Source organism: Nycticebus coucang, chromosome 16 (assembly GCF_027406575.1).
Source record: "Nycticebus coucang isolate mNycCou1 chromosome 16, mNycCou1.pri, whole genome shotgun sequence".
Lineage (NCBI taxonomy): Eukaryota > Metazoa > Chordata > Mammalia > Primates > Lorisidae > Nycticebus > Nycticebus coucang.
The window spans coordinates 459404-474693 of record NC_069795.1 but is presented as its reverse complement, the minus strand read 5'-3'; the positions used below and the strand labels follow the sequence as shown (position 1 = coordinate 474693).

Below are 15290 nucleotides of genomic sequence, written 5' to 3'. Positions count from 1 at the left end.
GAAGGCGGACGCGTTCCCGACCAATTGGAGGCCAGTGGCCGGTCGGGGAGGGATTCAGCTCCGCACGCGCGTGCGCCAGCGCTAGCCCGGGGCCCTGATTGGCAGGCGCGAGGGGCGGGGCAAGCACTGCTGCGTGACAGTTGCCGCTGGGGGCGGGCGAGACCGGGCTCCAGAGAGGTAGTGTAAATAGAGCCGAGGTGGCCCTACGTCAACCCCACTACCTCTGGGAGGGCCACGAGGAGCGCCAGGGGGCGATGGAAGGAGATGAGCAAGAGCGGCGACGCAGGAAGGTGGAGGCCGGACGAGCGAAGGTAAACAGCAGAGCTTCCAACACAGCTCCGGGGAGAAGTTCTAAGGGCGGCCTCCGGTGCTCGCCAGCGTCCTCTGCTAGGAGAACACGTAATCGGGCTGCGGCTGCCGCCGAAGTCTCGCCTTTCACTCGGGCTCCGGAGGAAGCTGCCTCTTAGCTGCCGCCATCATGAATCCACCTCTCTCTGCCTGTGTCCGTCCCCGTCCTGGCCGCAACCAATCAGCGTCCTGGGCGCGCAGCGTTTCGTAGGCGGGCCGGGTTCTCGACTCGCCAGGGCGGAGAGGCGTGCGCCTGCGCAGTCACCGGCGGGCCGCTAGTAGTGGCTGAGGCTGCTACGCTGCCGGGGGGACCCGAGGGCTACCCCGGCTTGGAGCGGTAGCTTGCATAGCTGTGCCCAGGGCTGGTTCCCCCTTAAAAATTTTCCGTTTGCTTGTGTTCTGTGGTTTGTGGACAGGTCTGGCCCTGTTGCCCGGCTGCAGTGCTGGCGTCAGCGCAGCCTCCAACCCCTGGGCCCAAGCGAGCCTCCTGCCTCAGCCCCACTAGTATCAGGGGCTACAGGCGCCACGAGGCCGGCTACTTTTTTTTATTCATTGTGGAATCGGAGTCTCGCTTTGCTGCCCAGGCTAGCCTCTAAGGTTTGGCCTCAAGATTACAGGCGTGAGCCACCACACCTGGCTTGCCGTTTCTTGGCATATGGAAAGTTTCCTATTGGTGTGCGGGAGTTCGCAACCGGTCACAGCTGTGGCGTGGTGGTCGCTCCCGTGGACTCCATGTGCTTTGGAGTCAGGTTTCAATGAGGGATGCTGCTGTTGTCTTCTGCCCCAGTTTTTACCTTAAAGAAAATTACTCCATTAGGTACACACTCTTCTTAGGGCGTATTGTGGGGACTAAAACACGTGCTAAGTAGATGAGCCCCGCCCTAGCGACAGAGTGCAGAAGACCTGGGCACTTTGGGTGTGGCTCCCATTCCCTGTGCCACCCTGTCCTGGTGTGGGACCCCAGGAAGTTACCAGCTCTGTCAAGGAGTGAGGGAGAGCCACATGGACTTGTGTTTGAGGTCAGACAGGGTGCCACTTTATGAATTTCCTGTGGACCAGCAAGCAGGGGATGTTTACTGCAAGTTCCTTCCCTGGAGGAAACCACAGGCCCACCACATTGTAGAGACCATCCAGAACACTAGTAATTGGGGTGAGGCAGAGGGAGGGCAGGTAGCAGGCAGAGGACAGGGTTGTCACTTAGGCTTCTTCTGATGGTGAGACTTTTGACTGGGTTTTGAGAGGAAGGCCTGGTACACATCGGCCAGGAGGTGAAAGTGAACCCACAGTTTAGCACTTACTGTGTTTCTCAAGCTTGTGGTGGTTTGCAGCATTGAAGGTGAAGAAGGAACAAGGTGTCAGAGACCAGGCCTGTGCTGCAGAAAGGTAACTCTGCCACAGATGGTGGAATGTGATGGAGGAAGGCATTAAAATAAATGAAAATGGAGTTGGTATTGAAGGCAGCCTTGAGAGGCTTTTTTTTTCTTTTTGTAGAGACAGAGTCTCACTGCTCTCGGTAGAGTGCCGTGACGTCACAGGACTCAAAGCAACCTCCAGCTCTTGGGCTTCCTCTATTCTCTTGCCTCAGCCTCCCGAGCAGCTGGGACTACAGGCACCTGCCACAATGCCCGGCTATTTTTTTGTTGCAGTTCGGCCAGGGCTGGATTTGAACCTGCCACCCTCGGTATATGGGGCTGGCATCCTACTTACTGACCACAGGCGCCACCCGAGAGGCATAGCTTTGTGTAATTTTCCTGTGTCACATGAGATTGTGCACTTGTATTATCATTTACACAGATGTTTGTTAAATGCATGTATTTTTATGGCTTGTCATTTGAGGGAATAAATGTCCCCTTGTGAAAAGCTGGTGTTAGATTGCATACCTTTGGATAAGGTGTTAGTGGGAGATCATGCACATAGTCTGAAGCCCTTGGATTTGAGAGCTGAGCAGAGCAAGGTTGTGCTTTCTAATGGGTGACATTCTGTGGAGTCCCTGGTGCTTTAGTGAGCTGTGTCGTGAAAAATAGAACATCTGATTTCATAAAGGAAGATGTTAGATTGACCTGGCTTAATTAATTTTTTGCTATTTCTGAACCTTGTCTCAGAATGCATGGCTAGCTAGGAAGTTTTGGCTGGGCTGTGTATTTCCTTCATTGGGGGAAAATGGGGGCAAGAAAGGAGAGGTTTAGCTTTTACATAATTTTTAAAAAGTGTGGTTTAAACTATGGGTTTTCTAAATAGATATATATATATATTTTTTTTTTTTGTAGAGACAGAGTCTTACTTTATGGCCCTCGGTAGAGTGCCGTGGCCTCACACAGCTCACAGCAACCTCCCAACTCCTGGGCTTAAGCGACTCTCTTGCCTCAGCCTCCCGAGCAGCTGGGACTACAGGCAATAGATATATTTTTAAAAGTTTTACTTTTTGTACACTGCCAAAGGCTAGAAAAGCTATTCTGCCAATCAGCTGTGTTGTTTTCTTTTGTCTGTATATAGGCATAATTAATAGTCCTGGATATAATTCTGAACTTTATCCTGGCCTCATAGATGTTTGTGGGAAACAGTCTGTTGGCCAGGTGTGGCTGAGTGGCCTGGGTCAGCCCTGGGGCCTCATGTTCCCCACCAGTCTGTGGACCTTGTGGTTCTGTTATTTTTTTCTCACTTACCTTTGCCTTTACTTCTTCTCTACGTTTTTGCACAGCTTGCTCACTTCCGACAGAGAAAAACAAAAGGTGACTGTGCGAATTCGGAGAAAAAGACGGCGAAGAGGAAGGGCTCGGCTATCACTGCGCCTGTCCAGGAGGAGAGTCCGGTAGCCCCTGCGGACGGGGTGCACCTTGGAAGAGGGGGTGTTTCCGCAAGCACGGTGTCTATTGACAACCCTGATGGGGCGAGAGGGGTGTTTGCAGCTCAGGTACACTTGCTCTGTGTTGTGTTTTAATACTCGCTTATCTTATGTTGTAGTCATTACTAGTGTAATTTACTACAAGTGATCTTTGGTGTGTTTTTGCCATTCTAAAGTGGGTCAAGAGGGTTTTAGTTTACTTTACAAAAGGTGAGTAAATTTTTATTGTTTCACTTTTAATAAACGTTTTATCTCTTTTATATGATTTTGAAAAATTCAGGATTGACTGCTTAAAGGCAAGTGTCAGTTGCTTCCTTGATAATACAGTTTTATAGCCATGAGTTCTATGTGTATGCATCAGCCCCTTGACAGGACACAGTTTTCCTTCAACTACTCTCAGGTGCACCTGAGTGGCATCCTTGTCCTTTGCTTTTTTCTTGAAGGTAGGATAAGGAGGGCAGGTGTGTTGCTGAGGAAAGTGGGGTCTGCCACTTGTGGCCTGAGCTGCATGGGGGAGTTTGGCTCAAAGTCATGATGTGTCTGGTCTGCCTTACTGAAAAAAAAAAAAAGGAATCCTTGCCAATTTTTAAAATTTGTGATATTCTACCTACAAATCTGGGATGTTTCCTTTGAAAATTTCTAAGACCTTGAGGAGCTGCTGGGTGGAGCCCTCTGGTGGCCTGTGGCCAGTTCACTGTGCTCCCACTTTCTTTTGTTAGGCAGATCTGGGGCTGTTTGTCAGCTGCTATTCATCCCTGTCCTCTCAGTTCTCAGTGCCTGTCTCCTCACAGCTGAGAAGGTGACAGCTATGTTGGGAGGTCAAGTGTTAACTCTCTGTGGTTTTTCTCTGAATGTTTCTCACCAGGGCTTTTGGAAGAATAAAGCTCATGAAGTATAATTAATATTTATGATTGTTTTTTAAACTTTCAAATCAGAAAAGTCTTTTTTAAACTTTAAATTAAAAACTGGCCAGATGTCTAAACAAAGTGTTCCGAGAAAAAGAATTGCCTGGGAGCTATGGCTCACACCTGTGATCCCAGCACTTTGGGAGACTGAGGTGGGAAAATTACTTGAACCCAGAAGTTTGAGACCAGATTGGGTCACATAGTGAGACCCCATCTCTACAAAAAATAAGAAAAATTGGCTCGGCGCCTGTGGCTCAAGTGGCTAAGGCTCCAGCCACATACACCTGAACTGGCGGGTTCGAATCTAGCCCGGGCCCGCCAAACAACAATGACAGCTGCAACCAAAAAAAAAAAAATAGCCGGGCGTTGTGGCAGGCGCCTATAGTCCCAGCTACTTGGGAGGCGGAGGCAGGAGAATCACTTGAGCCCAGGGGTTGGAGGTTGCTGTGAGCTGTGATGCTACGGCACTCTACCTAGGGCGAAAGCTTGAGGCTCTATCTCAAAAAACAAAAACAAAAAAACTATCTGGGCGTGGTAGTGGTGGTGCCTGTAGTCCCAGTTACTGGGGAGACTGAGGTAGGAATGAATGGCTTACATGAGCCCAAGGAGGTCAAGGCTACAGTGAGCTATGTTGATGCCACTGCACTTCAGCCTGAGTGACGGTGAGATCTTATCTCTAAAAAAAGTAAATAAAAGGATTATAATTAACTTCTCATTTTGAAATAATACCAAACTTAAACAAAAAATTTGTGAATTCCTATCTTTACCCAGCTTCTTGAAATGTTAACATCATGTATAATCTTAGTATAATTATTAAAGTCAGTTTCAGTTACCATTGAAAATGCTGTGAGCTGGCACATGGGCCTGACTCTGACTCAGGGTTTGCCCAGCATCCCGCTGACGCCCTTTTCTGGCCTAGGAGTCTGTGTTGCATTTCAGTGTTCTGCTCTTCTCCTGTGTGGGGCAGCTTCTCAGTCTTCCTATGACACTTCTGTAGAGCACTAGTCAGTTACTTTGTAGAACGCCTGTCAGTTTTGGTTTCTTCGGTTTTTCCTGGTTTAGTTCAGATCATGTTATGGCAAGAACATTATGGCAGTGAAGATGTTCCCTGTCTGTTTATCACATGAGGGCATGTGGTTTTGGTATTTGGTATATCTCTTTACTGGTGATGCTAACTTTAGATACTGTGGTGCTTGCTGGGTTTTTCCTTATAGAGAGGTTACTATTTTCCCTTGTAGTTAACAAGTATATTATGTGGAGATACTTAGCGAGACTACAAATACCCTGTTTCTTATCATACTTTCTTCCATTAAAGTTGGTACACGTTGGTGACTCTTGTCTGAACAGACACTACTGTGGTTCAGTGTCAGCCAAGTGACCCTTTGTTTCCATCATTCCTGCTACATATGTTAATTGGCATTCAACTGTAACGAAGAACTGCTGTTTCTCCCTGATTTATTTTTATTTTATTTATTCATTTAGTTGTTCAGTTATTTATGTTGGTTTGGACTTACACTGAGCTCAGAATGGATGTTTATCTTATTCTGTGGGTTTTAGTCCATCACATCAGTGTTTTATTTTGTTGAGATATGTTGGTTTGGGCATTGGGAGCAACTTGGAATTGCCTTGTGTACCCTTCAACACGCCCTCATCATTTTCTGACTGCTGCCTTACCTTCTGGCTCCACACATCTCCAGGCTTATTTTGTCCTTTCCTTGTTGCAGCCCTGGAATTAACCATTTCTTCAAGGAGTCCTGGTTCCTTTTAGTGGGGAACTCTTTTAAGAAACTAAGATTTGGGTGCTCAGGGTGCTGGTTGTTGCTGCGTCATTGCTGCTAGGCTGTGTCAGCAGGTGGCACTAGGAAGTAGAAATAATATACCCGATCTGTTTGTTTCTGGGTGCCCTAAGACCTTGAGTCAGATTCTGAGCCAACATCACAGAATTCTTTGTAGCTTTTCCCTTTTGCTCACTTTGAACTCATTTTTCTGAACTCATTTTGGCCATCTTCACCTATCATATATGTATTTACGTATTTGTTCAACCCTAAAATACAAATTAGTTTCAGAATTGCTAACCCCCACCCTGTGAAATCAGATTTACTCAGAGTAAAATGTTTGTGTACCATTCTTTTTGTATTTAGTGTAAACTATATTGTCAAAATACTGTGCTTCAAAGTTAGGTTCTTGTATTCCTTTTTTTTTTTTGAGATAGAGTCTCACTTTGTCACCCTGGGTAGAGAGCTGTGGCATCATAGATCATAGCAACCTCAAACTCCAGGGCTTAATTGATTCTCTTGCCTCAGCCTCCCAAGTAGCTGGGACTACAGGTGTCTGCCACAATACCCAGCTATTTTTAGATACAGGATCTTGCTCTGGCTCAGGCTGGTCTCAAACTTGTGAGGTCAGGCAATCCACCCACCTCGGCTTCCCAAGTGCTGGGATTACAGCAGCGTGAGCCACTGCGCCTGGCCATAGTATGGTTATTTTATTTTATTGTATTTTTATTTTTTTAGAGACAGAGTCTCACTTTATTGCCCTCGGTAGAGTGCTGTGGTGTCACAGCTCACAGCAACCTCCAACTCCTGGGCTTAGGGTATTCTCTTGCCTCAGCCTGTAGCTGGGACTACAGGCGCCCGCCACAATGCTTGGCTATTTTTTTTGTTTGCAATTTTGGCCAGGGCCAGGTTCGAACCCACCACCCTCGATATGTGGGGTCGGTGCCCTACCCACTAAGCCACAGGTGCCACCCATCGTATCGTTATTTAATTAATCTGTAACACAGTTTCATGTTTTTTAATTGTCTGTATTCTATTTTGGTTCCTTTATTTAATTACTTTTTGTGTAAATGAAACATTACCACGATTCTAAAAGTCAGAACTATTCTCAGGGAATGTTGTTTCCTCTTTGTCCCTGCATCCTCTTCCTTTCCACCCCATTTACACCCACCTCCTGTGGATGACCTCTTTAGAATAGTTTCTGGTTTATCCTTCCTGTAGTTCAATTTGCACAAGGAAGTAAATAAATTTATGTGTGGTTCCATATCTTTTTTGTGTGTAAGGTAGCATATTATAGATAATCTTTTGTACTTGACTTTTCTTCTGCAGTAATATACTTTGAAATCACATCAGTTCGTAGACATCCTCCTCACTCATTTTTATGGTCACATAGTATTCCTTGACGAGCTAGTCCATGGTTTATTCAACCATTCTCCTGTGAATGGACTTTCAGATTGTTTCTAATAGTTTGCTTTACAGACAGTTATTAAGACATGAATAATCTTGCATATGTATCTTTGTATCATTGAAGATGTATTTTCAGGGTAAATTCTTGCAAGTAATTCAGAGGTTTATGAGGGCTAACCGTTAAGTTTGCCAACTTGCCACCATGTGCTTAGGTTGGCAGCACTGTACAAACGACTTAGTGAGATTTCATAATCTTGATGTATTAGTGACTCAGCTGTGTTCATGTCAACGTGTGGCAGGGTCTTGCTGGGTGGTGTTCATTATCATTGTGTGTCTTTGTGTGCCACTGCCAGACTGTCAGAGTTTGAATTAGAGCAACAAAGAAAGAAATATTTGTAAATTTCTGTCTTTTTTTTTTTTTTTTTTTTTAATTGAGACAGAGTCTTACTTTGTCACTCTTGGTAGAGTGCTGTGGTGTCATAGCTCACAAACTCTTGGGCTCAAGCGATTCTCTTGCCTCGGCCTCCCTAGTGGCTGGGACTACAGGCACCTGCCGCAGTGCCCAGCTATTTTTTTTGTTGTTATTGTTGTTTAGCAGGCCCCGCCCTGGGTTCGAACCCACCAACCCTGGAGCATGTGGCCGGCGCCGTAACCGCTGAGCTACGGGCGCCCAACCTGTAAATTTCTTGTTAAACTTGGTAGGAGTGGAAGTGAAATCAGGGGCATGTTATTTTCCAAGTTTATGGGGATATGATGCCGTGAAGAAAACAGCAGAGTGCAAATGAATTAAACATTTTTCTGAGGGGAGAGAAAGTGTCACTGATAAAGAGAGTTCTGGGTGGCCAGTAATGAGCAGAGCTGATGAAAACATTGCAAAAACTTGTTGGATTACATGTCAAAATCATTGGCTGGCTCTGAGAAGTATAGCAGACCAAGTAAACATCAATAGAGAAACAGAAAAATCTTTTTTTAATTCTCTTTTTTTTCAAGTGGTAGTACAAGTGAAGCCCTTTTACTATGATTTCCGATTTTCTGGTCGGTTTATACCGCAGAGATACAAGGATAAACCACTGTTTTGATTTCTACGTTTTATTTAAGAGCTCATACAGAACATTCCACATGAATGAATTTTAACCGTTATTTTTTTCCTCTTCTTCATCCTGGTTAATACTGAAGTAACTGTACTTTGTAACTCTTTACTGTTAACAGCTACACACAACTAATTGTGTACAGTATTCAAATATTTTTTAGTGAGATATTTCAAATTCCTTTTAGAGAAAGGCAGCTCAGATGTGACCATAATCTTGCTCTTCCCAGTGGTACAGCCTCTCCCTCAAGATTCCCAGCTTTTCCATTCACTTTGATTCTCTTGCCAAAACTACTCAAAATTACTAGCATCCATGATTCCATCTTTTCTAGGGTGGGTGCAGGCAATAGTGAACTTTAGAACTTGCTTATTTTTTTTTTTTTTTGATCTCTTTCACAGGTGCCACAGCAGCAGAGGCATAAAGCCAGTTAGAAAAATCTTTTTTTTTTTTTTTGTTTTTTGAGACGGAGTTTTACTATGTCATGTTTGGTAGAGTGCTGTGGCATCACAGTTCATAGCAACCTCAAACTCTTGGGCTTAAGCGATTCTCTTGCCTCAGCCTCCCAAGTAGCTGGGACTAGAGGCACCCACCACAACGCCCATCTATTTTTTTGTTGTAGTTGGCATTGTTGTTTGGCAGGTCCGGGCTGGGTTCAAACCTACTATCCCTGGTGTATGTGACCAGTGCTCTAGCTGCTGAGCTACAGGTGCCAAGCCCAGTTAGGAAAATCTTTTTTTTTTTTTTGTAGAGACACAGTCTCACTGTACCGCCCTCGGGTAGAGTGCTGTGGCATCACACGGCTCACAGCAACCTCTAACTCTTGGGCTTACGCGATTCTCTTGCCTCAGCCTCCTGAGCAGCTGGGACTACAGGCGCCCGCCACAACACCCGGCTATTTTTTTGTTGCAGTTTGGCCGGGGCTGGGCTTGAACCCGCCACCCTCGGCATATGGGGCCGGCGCCTTACTCATTGAGCCACAGGGGCTGCCCAGCCAGTTAGGAAAATCTTAACTAAAAATCTTGACCAGCAACTCATGGCTCGTGTATTACAACAATGCATCAGCTTATGTAGCACTGTCTGTAAGGGAGTTTTTAGCCAGTAAACAACTATGCTAGAGCACCTTCCCTATTCATCTGATCTAGCCCCTGATGATGTTTTTCTTTACCTGAAGATAAAGGAAATATGAAAGGAAGAGTGCTGGGATTGAGCGTGAGTGGTGCTTCGTGCCTGTAATCCTAGCAATCTGGGAGGCCAAGGTGGGTGGATTGCTTGAGCTCACGAGTTTGAGAACAGCCTGAGCAAAAGTGAGACCCTGTCTCTACTAAAAATAAAAAAACTGAGGCAAGAGGATCGCTTGAGCCCAAGAGTTGAAAGTTGCTGTGAGCTATGATGCCATAGCACTCTACCGAGGGTGACAGCTTGAAATTCTGACTCCAAACGAACGAATAAACAAACAGAACCCCTAAAGAAACAGAGTGCTGGGATTACTGGTGTGAGCCACTGGACTTTTGATAATCTGATGTGTGGTTTCATTTCTCTTGACTCACTTGTTAGGACTGGTAGTATTGGATCCTATAGTAAATGTGTGTTTAACTTTTTAAAAAAATCGGGAAGCGCCTGTGGCTCAAAGGAGTAGGGCGCTGGCCCCATATACCGGAGGTGGCGGGGTCAAACTCAGCCCTGGCCAAAAACTGCACAAAAAAAAAAAAAAATCTGCTAAAAAGTTTTCTAAAGTGGAAAGTAGTTGTACTGTTTTGCATTTCTACCACCAGTGACTAAGAATTCCAGTCCCTCCATTTGTGTGCCAACATATCTTCTGCAGTCTTCTCAGTTGTAGCCATTCTAATGGTATTTCATTATGGAGTTGTTTATTTATTTAGAGACAGCGTCTCATTTTGTCGCCCTTGGTAGAGTGCTGTGGCGTCACAGCTCACAGCAACCTCAAACTCTTTGGCTCAAGTGATTCTCTTGTCTCAGCCTCCCAAGTAGCTGGGACTACAGGCGCCTGCCACACACCTGAGTATTTTGTTGTTGTTGTTGTTGTTTTTGCCGTTGTTATGCTCTAGTTGGCCCGGGCTGGGTTAGAACCCGCCAGCCTCAGTATGTGGCTGGTGCCCTACTCACTGAGCTATGGGTGCCACCCTCTATAGACATTCTTACACAAGTATCTTGGCACACACTTCCTTTTTATTTTTTTCATTCTGTAAGGTGGCAATAAAGTTCATATGCAATTTAAAATAGACAACTAGGCGGTGCCCGTTGCTCAGTGGGTAGGGCGCTGGCCACATCCATCCAGGCTGGTGGATTCGAACCCAGCCCTGGCCAGCTAAACAATGACAACTGCAACAACAGCAAAAAAATACTGGGCGTTGTGGTGGGTGCCTATAATCCCAGCTACTTGGGAGGCTGAGGCAAGAGAATCGCTTAAGCCCAAGAGTTGGGATGTTGCTGTGAGCTGTGACCCAGGGTGACATAATGAGACTGTCTAAAAAAAAAAAAAGGACTATTTTATTTGCTCTGTCTACCATGTGAGTGGAATACACACTGTCTTGTCATACTTTTCTCCTGGGGGTATAATTAGGTATGTGATTGCTGGACAATAATATGCATATGTTCAATTTGTACATGTTGGACTTTTTTTCTTTAAGAGATAAAGTCTCAAATTCCTGGCCTCACGTGATCCTTCTATTTTCGCCTCTCAACATGGTGGGATTATAGGTGTGAGGCACTGCGCCTGGCCTTGGACTGTTTTATTTATTGAGATGGAGTCTCATTATGTTGCCCTCGGTAGAGCTATGACGCCATGGCACTCTACCCAGGGCAAAATAGTGAGATTCTGTCTCAAAAAAAAAAAAAATTAACTATTTTCTCTGTTTTCTTCTATAAATTTTGTTTGTTTATATTTCTTTAATTTCTCTTCCTAGGTATGACTTTTTATGTTTGATCTTCTTTGTTTTTTTTTTTTTTGAGACAGAGCCTCAAGCTGTCACTCTGGGTAGAGTGCCATGGCATCACAGCTCACAGCAACCTCCAGCTCCTGGGCTCAAGCAGTTCTCCTGCCTCCACCTCTCAAGTAGCTGGGACCACAGGTGCCTGCCACAACGCCCAGCTATTTTTTGGTTGCATCCGTCATTGTTGTTTGGGCCCAGGCTGGATTTGAACCCGCCAGCTCACATGCATGTGGCTGGTGCCTTAGCCATTTGAGCCACAGGCGCCGAGCCAGATACTCTTTTTTTTTTTTTTTTTTGTAGAGACAGATTCTCACTTTATGGCCCTCGGTAGAGTGCCGTGGCCCCACACAGCTCACAGCAACCTCCAACTCCTGGGCTCAAGCGATTCTCCTGCCTCAGCCCCGCCGAGTAGCTGGGACTACAGGCGCCCGCCACAACGCCCGGCTATTTTTTGGCTGCAGTTTTTGGCTGGGGCCGGGTTTGAACCCGCCACCCTCAGTATATGGGGCCAGCGCCCTACAGATATTCTTTGATTTTAATTTGGTATTGTGTTTTGAACTTCTAGATGCTTAGATTATTGATTGCCAGGCTTTTAAAATATATATTTCCTATTTATTTCCTGCTATATGTAACTTCAGCAACATTCATAATATTTCAGATATTTATTATTTTGGGGGTACTAGTTATTTTTAAATTTACATTCTTAATTTACACTTTGTTTTTTTTTTTGAGACAGGGTCTCATTTTGTCACCCTTGGTAGAGTGCTATAGCATCATAGCTCACAGCAACCTCCATCTCTTGTACTTCAGTGATTCTCTTGCCTCAGCCTCCCAAGTAGCTGGGACTATAGGCGCCCACCACAATGCCTGGCTATTTTTAGAGACGGGGTCTCACTCAGGCTGGTCTTGAACTTGTGACCTCAGGCAATCCAGCCTACTTGGCCTCCCAAAGTGCTGGGATTACAGGAGTCAGCCACTGTGCCCAGCCTTCACATTTATTTATTTATTTATTTATTTATTTCTTTTTTTTTTTTATTTATTTATTTATTTATTTTTTTTTGTAGAGACAGAGTCTCACTTTACCGCCCTCGGTAGAGTGCTGTGGCATCACACTGCTCACAGCAACCTCCAGCTCTTGGACTTAAGCGATTCTCTTGCCTCAGCCTCCCGAGTAGCTGGGACTACAGGCGCCCGCCACAACGCCCGGCTATTTTTTGTTGTTTGGCCGGGGCTGGGTTTGAACCCACCACCCTCGGCATATGGGGCCAGCACCCTACTCACTGAGCCACAGGCGCCGCCCCACATTTATTTTTAATTTATGTATACACAGGCAAAATAAGTAGTAGTTAGAGAATGGAGCCATAATCTTTCTGCTATATACTAAGAGATGAGTCAAATTTCTTGGGGAGGCCATGTTCCATTGGTGGGCTAATTGGCTTGTGCCTCTAGTCCCAGCTCCTCAGGAGGCTGAGGTGGGAGGATAACTTGCCCTGTGCAGGGCAGCCTGGGTGCCTGGGGCCTCAGCCCTTGCCTCCCTGTGCACATGCAGAGGGGCAGAAGAAAGTCTCTAGTAAGGTGTATTCTTTGTCAAATGATTTCTCTATGCTGGGGTAGTAGTCCACACCAAAGAGAGGACCCTTTGTCTCCAAAGGGCCTCCTTCTTTAAAAGTGGAAACCAAGGCTGGGTGTGTTGGCTCATGTCTGTAATCCCAGCTTTCACGGAGGATTGCTTGAACGCGGGAGTTCAAGACCATTCTGAGCAGGAGTGAGGCCCTATCTCCAAAAACAGTAGAAACAGTGTCGAGAGTACATGTTGAGTTGGTTACTTGTGTTTAGTTGATATGGTTTTGTTAGCATTTGGAAGAAAAGTTAGCTTGCAGTGGTGAGTGCCTCTAGCTAGTCCCAGCTGCTCAGGAGGCTGAGGCAGGAGGATGGCTGGGAGTTGGAGCCTGCAGTGACCTGTGATGTTGCCACTTCACTCAGCCAGGGCAGCAGAGCAAGACCCTGTCTCACAGAAAAAGTAGAGACCAGGAGCATAGAGAGTTGGAGCAGACTTCTCCTACCTCCTGCAGCTTCCCCCACAGGCCCACTGGGGACTGTATGCTCCCCCTCAGTGTTGCGGGTGGGGGAAGGACCACTTTTCAGACCCTTCTAGTTTAGCCCAAATCTGCCCTCCTTGTGTCCTTCCACCTTTCTCCTTGGGGTGTGGAAGAGTGGCCAGCCTTCACAAATTTGAAGGATTTCATGCATTTCCTTCATTTTAGTTGCCCTTGTTGAATGATCAACTAATTGTTGAGCATGTTTCTTATGCCTGGCTTGTGAATGTGAATTTAGGAGTCTGGTGCCAGCTGACAGCCTGGTGGGCGGGGGTCAGTCTTAGTGTTCCTGGGCTCTGCCACATGCGTGTTTGAGAGTACATGTTGAGTTGGTTACTTGTGTTTAGTTGATGTGGTTCTGTTAGCATTTGGATGAAAACTTAATAGATATGGGAATTGACTGATTTCAAAGTGTTATGTTAAAAGCTTATGTTTTATACCTTTGTTTTTTTAATTTTTTTATTTTAATTTTTTATTAAATCATAGCTGTGTATGTTTTATACCTTTGATTCTATATACATATATATATATTTTATTTTATTTTATGTTTTTTTTGAGACAGAGTCTCAAGCTGTCACCCTGGGTAGAGTGCCGTGATGTCATAGCTCATAGCAACCTTAAACGGTTGAGCTCAAGCAATTCTCTTGCCTCAGCCTCCCAAGTATATACCTTTGATTCTAGCTAGACAGTGTCACACTGCTTTAGGCAAGTTTAGTTTTTAATCTGCATTATTGCAGGAAAGCTCTAAATTCCAGACAGGGCCTGGAATAATTATCTCCAGTGGGTCTATAAAACCCACTGTTAAATACCCTTTTTTTTTTTTTTTTGAGAAAGAGTCTTGCTATGTCGCCCTCGGTAGAGTGCCGTGGTGACACAGCTCAGAGCAACCTCAAACTTTTGGGCTTAAGCGATTCTCTTGCCTCAGCTTCCCAAGTAGCTGGGACTACAGGCACCTGCCACAGTGCCTGGCTATTTTTTTTTTTTTTTTTTTTTTAATTTTCTGGCTATTTTTTGTTGCAGTTGTCGTTGTTTAGCGGACCCGGGCCAGGCTCAAACCCATCAGCTTCCGTGTATGCGGCCGGCACCCTACTCATTAAGCTACAGACGCCAAGGCTTAAATACCCTTTTTTATATGTGTTTAAAACTGTGACTTATAGCATGTGTGGAAAGCACATAAAAATACTTGCCACTCAGCCTAGCAGATGAGTGCACTGTCAGCACCAACATTCCTCTGTAGGTCCAGAGACAGGACAGCGCTGGGCCTGCAAGCTTCTGTGTGCCCCTCCACTCCTCTGCCTATCCAGCCACCCTGGGTGGACACCATCCTGACTCTACCATATTTGTAGTTTAGTGTGTATGTCAGTGGGTCAGATGTGACACTGGTCTTTCTCTATCCTTTACTTTCCATTATCTTTTTATACTTACATTTTAGAGAGATGTCTTGTTTGGTAAACAACATAGGGTTAATTTTTATAAATTATCTTGATAAACTTTGTCTTTTATTAGGTTATTACATTCATTTACATTTAATATAATTGCTGATGTATTTGGGATCACATCTTTCCTTTTACTTGGGCTATTTGTCCTACCATTTTTTTTGTTGTTGTTGTTTCTTTTGTTCTTTTTGATACAGAGTCTCACTCTGTCACCCTGGGTAGAGTGCTATGATGTCACAGCTCACAGCAACCTCAAATCTTGGGCGCAAGTGATTCTCTTGCTTTAGCCTCCTGAGTCCTAGGACTACAGGCGCCACCAGCACACCTGGATAGTTTTTCTATTTTTATTTATTTATTTATTTTTTTTAGAGACAGAGTCTCACTTTATCGCCCTTGGTAGAGTGCTATAGCGTCACAGCTCACATCAACCTTCAACTCCTGG

The 15290-nt window shown here is 45.3% G+C and overlaps 1 protein-coding gene across 2 annotated transcripts in view; it reads left to right on the top strand.

The window, feature by feature from the left end:
- The first annotated feature begins 178 nt into the window (after positions 1–178).
- PCNT (pericentrin) overlaps positions 179–15290 on the top strand; it is a 148762-nt gene continuing 133650 nt past the window's right edge. For both annotated transcript variants that reach the window (XM_053564663.1, XM_053564662.1), the window contains exons 1-2: positions 179–311; positions 3047–3259. In XM_053564663.1, coding sequence (XP_053420638.1) covers positions 255–311; positions 3047–3259 — 270 coding nt within the window. In that variant the 5' untranslated portion in view covers positions 179–254. The remainder of the gene's footprint in view (positions 312–3046; positions 3260–15290) is intronic.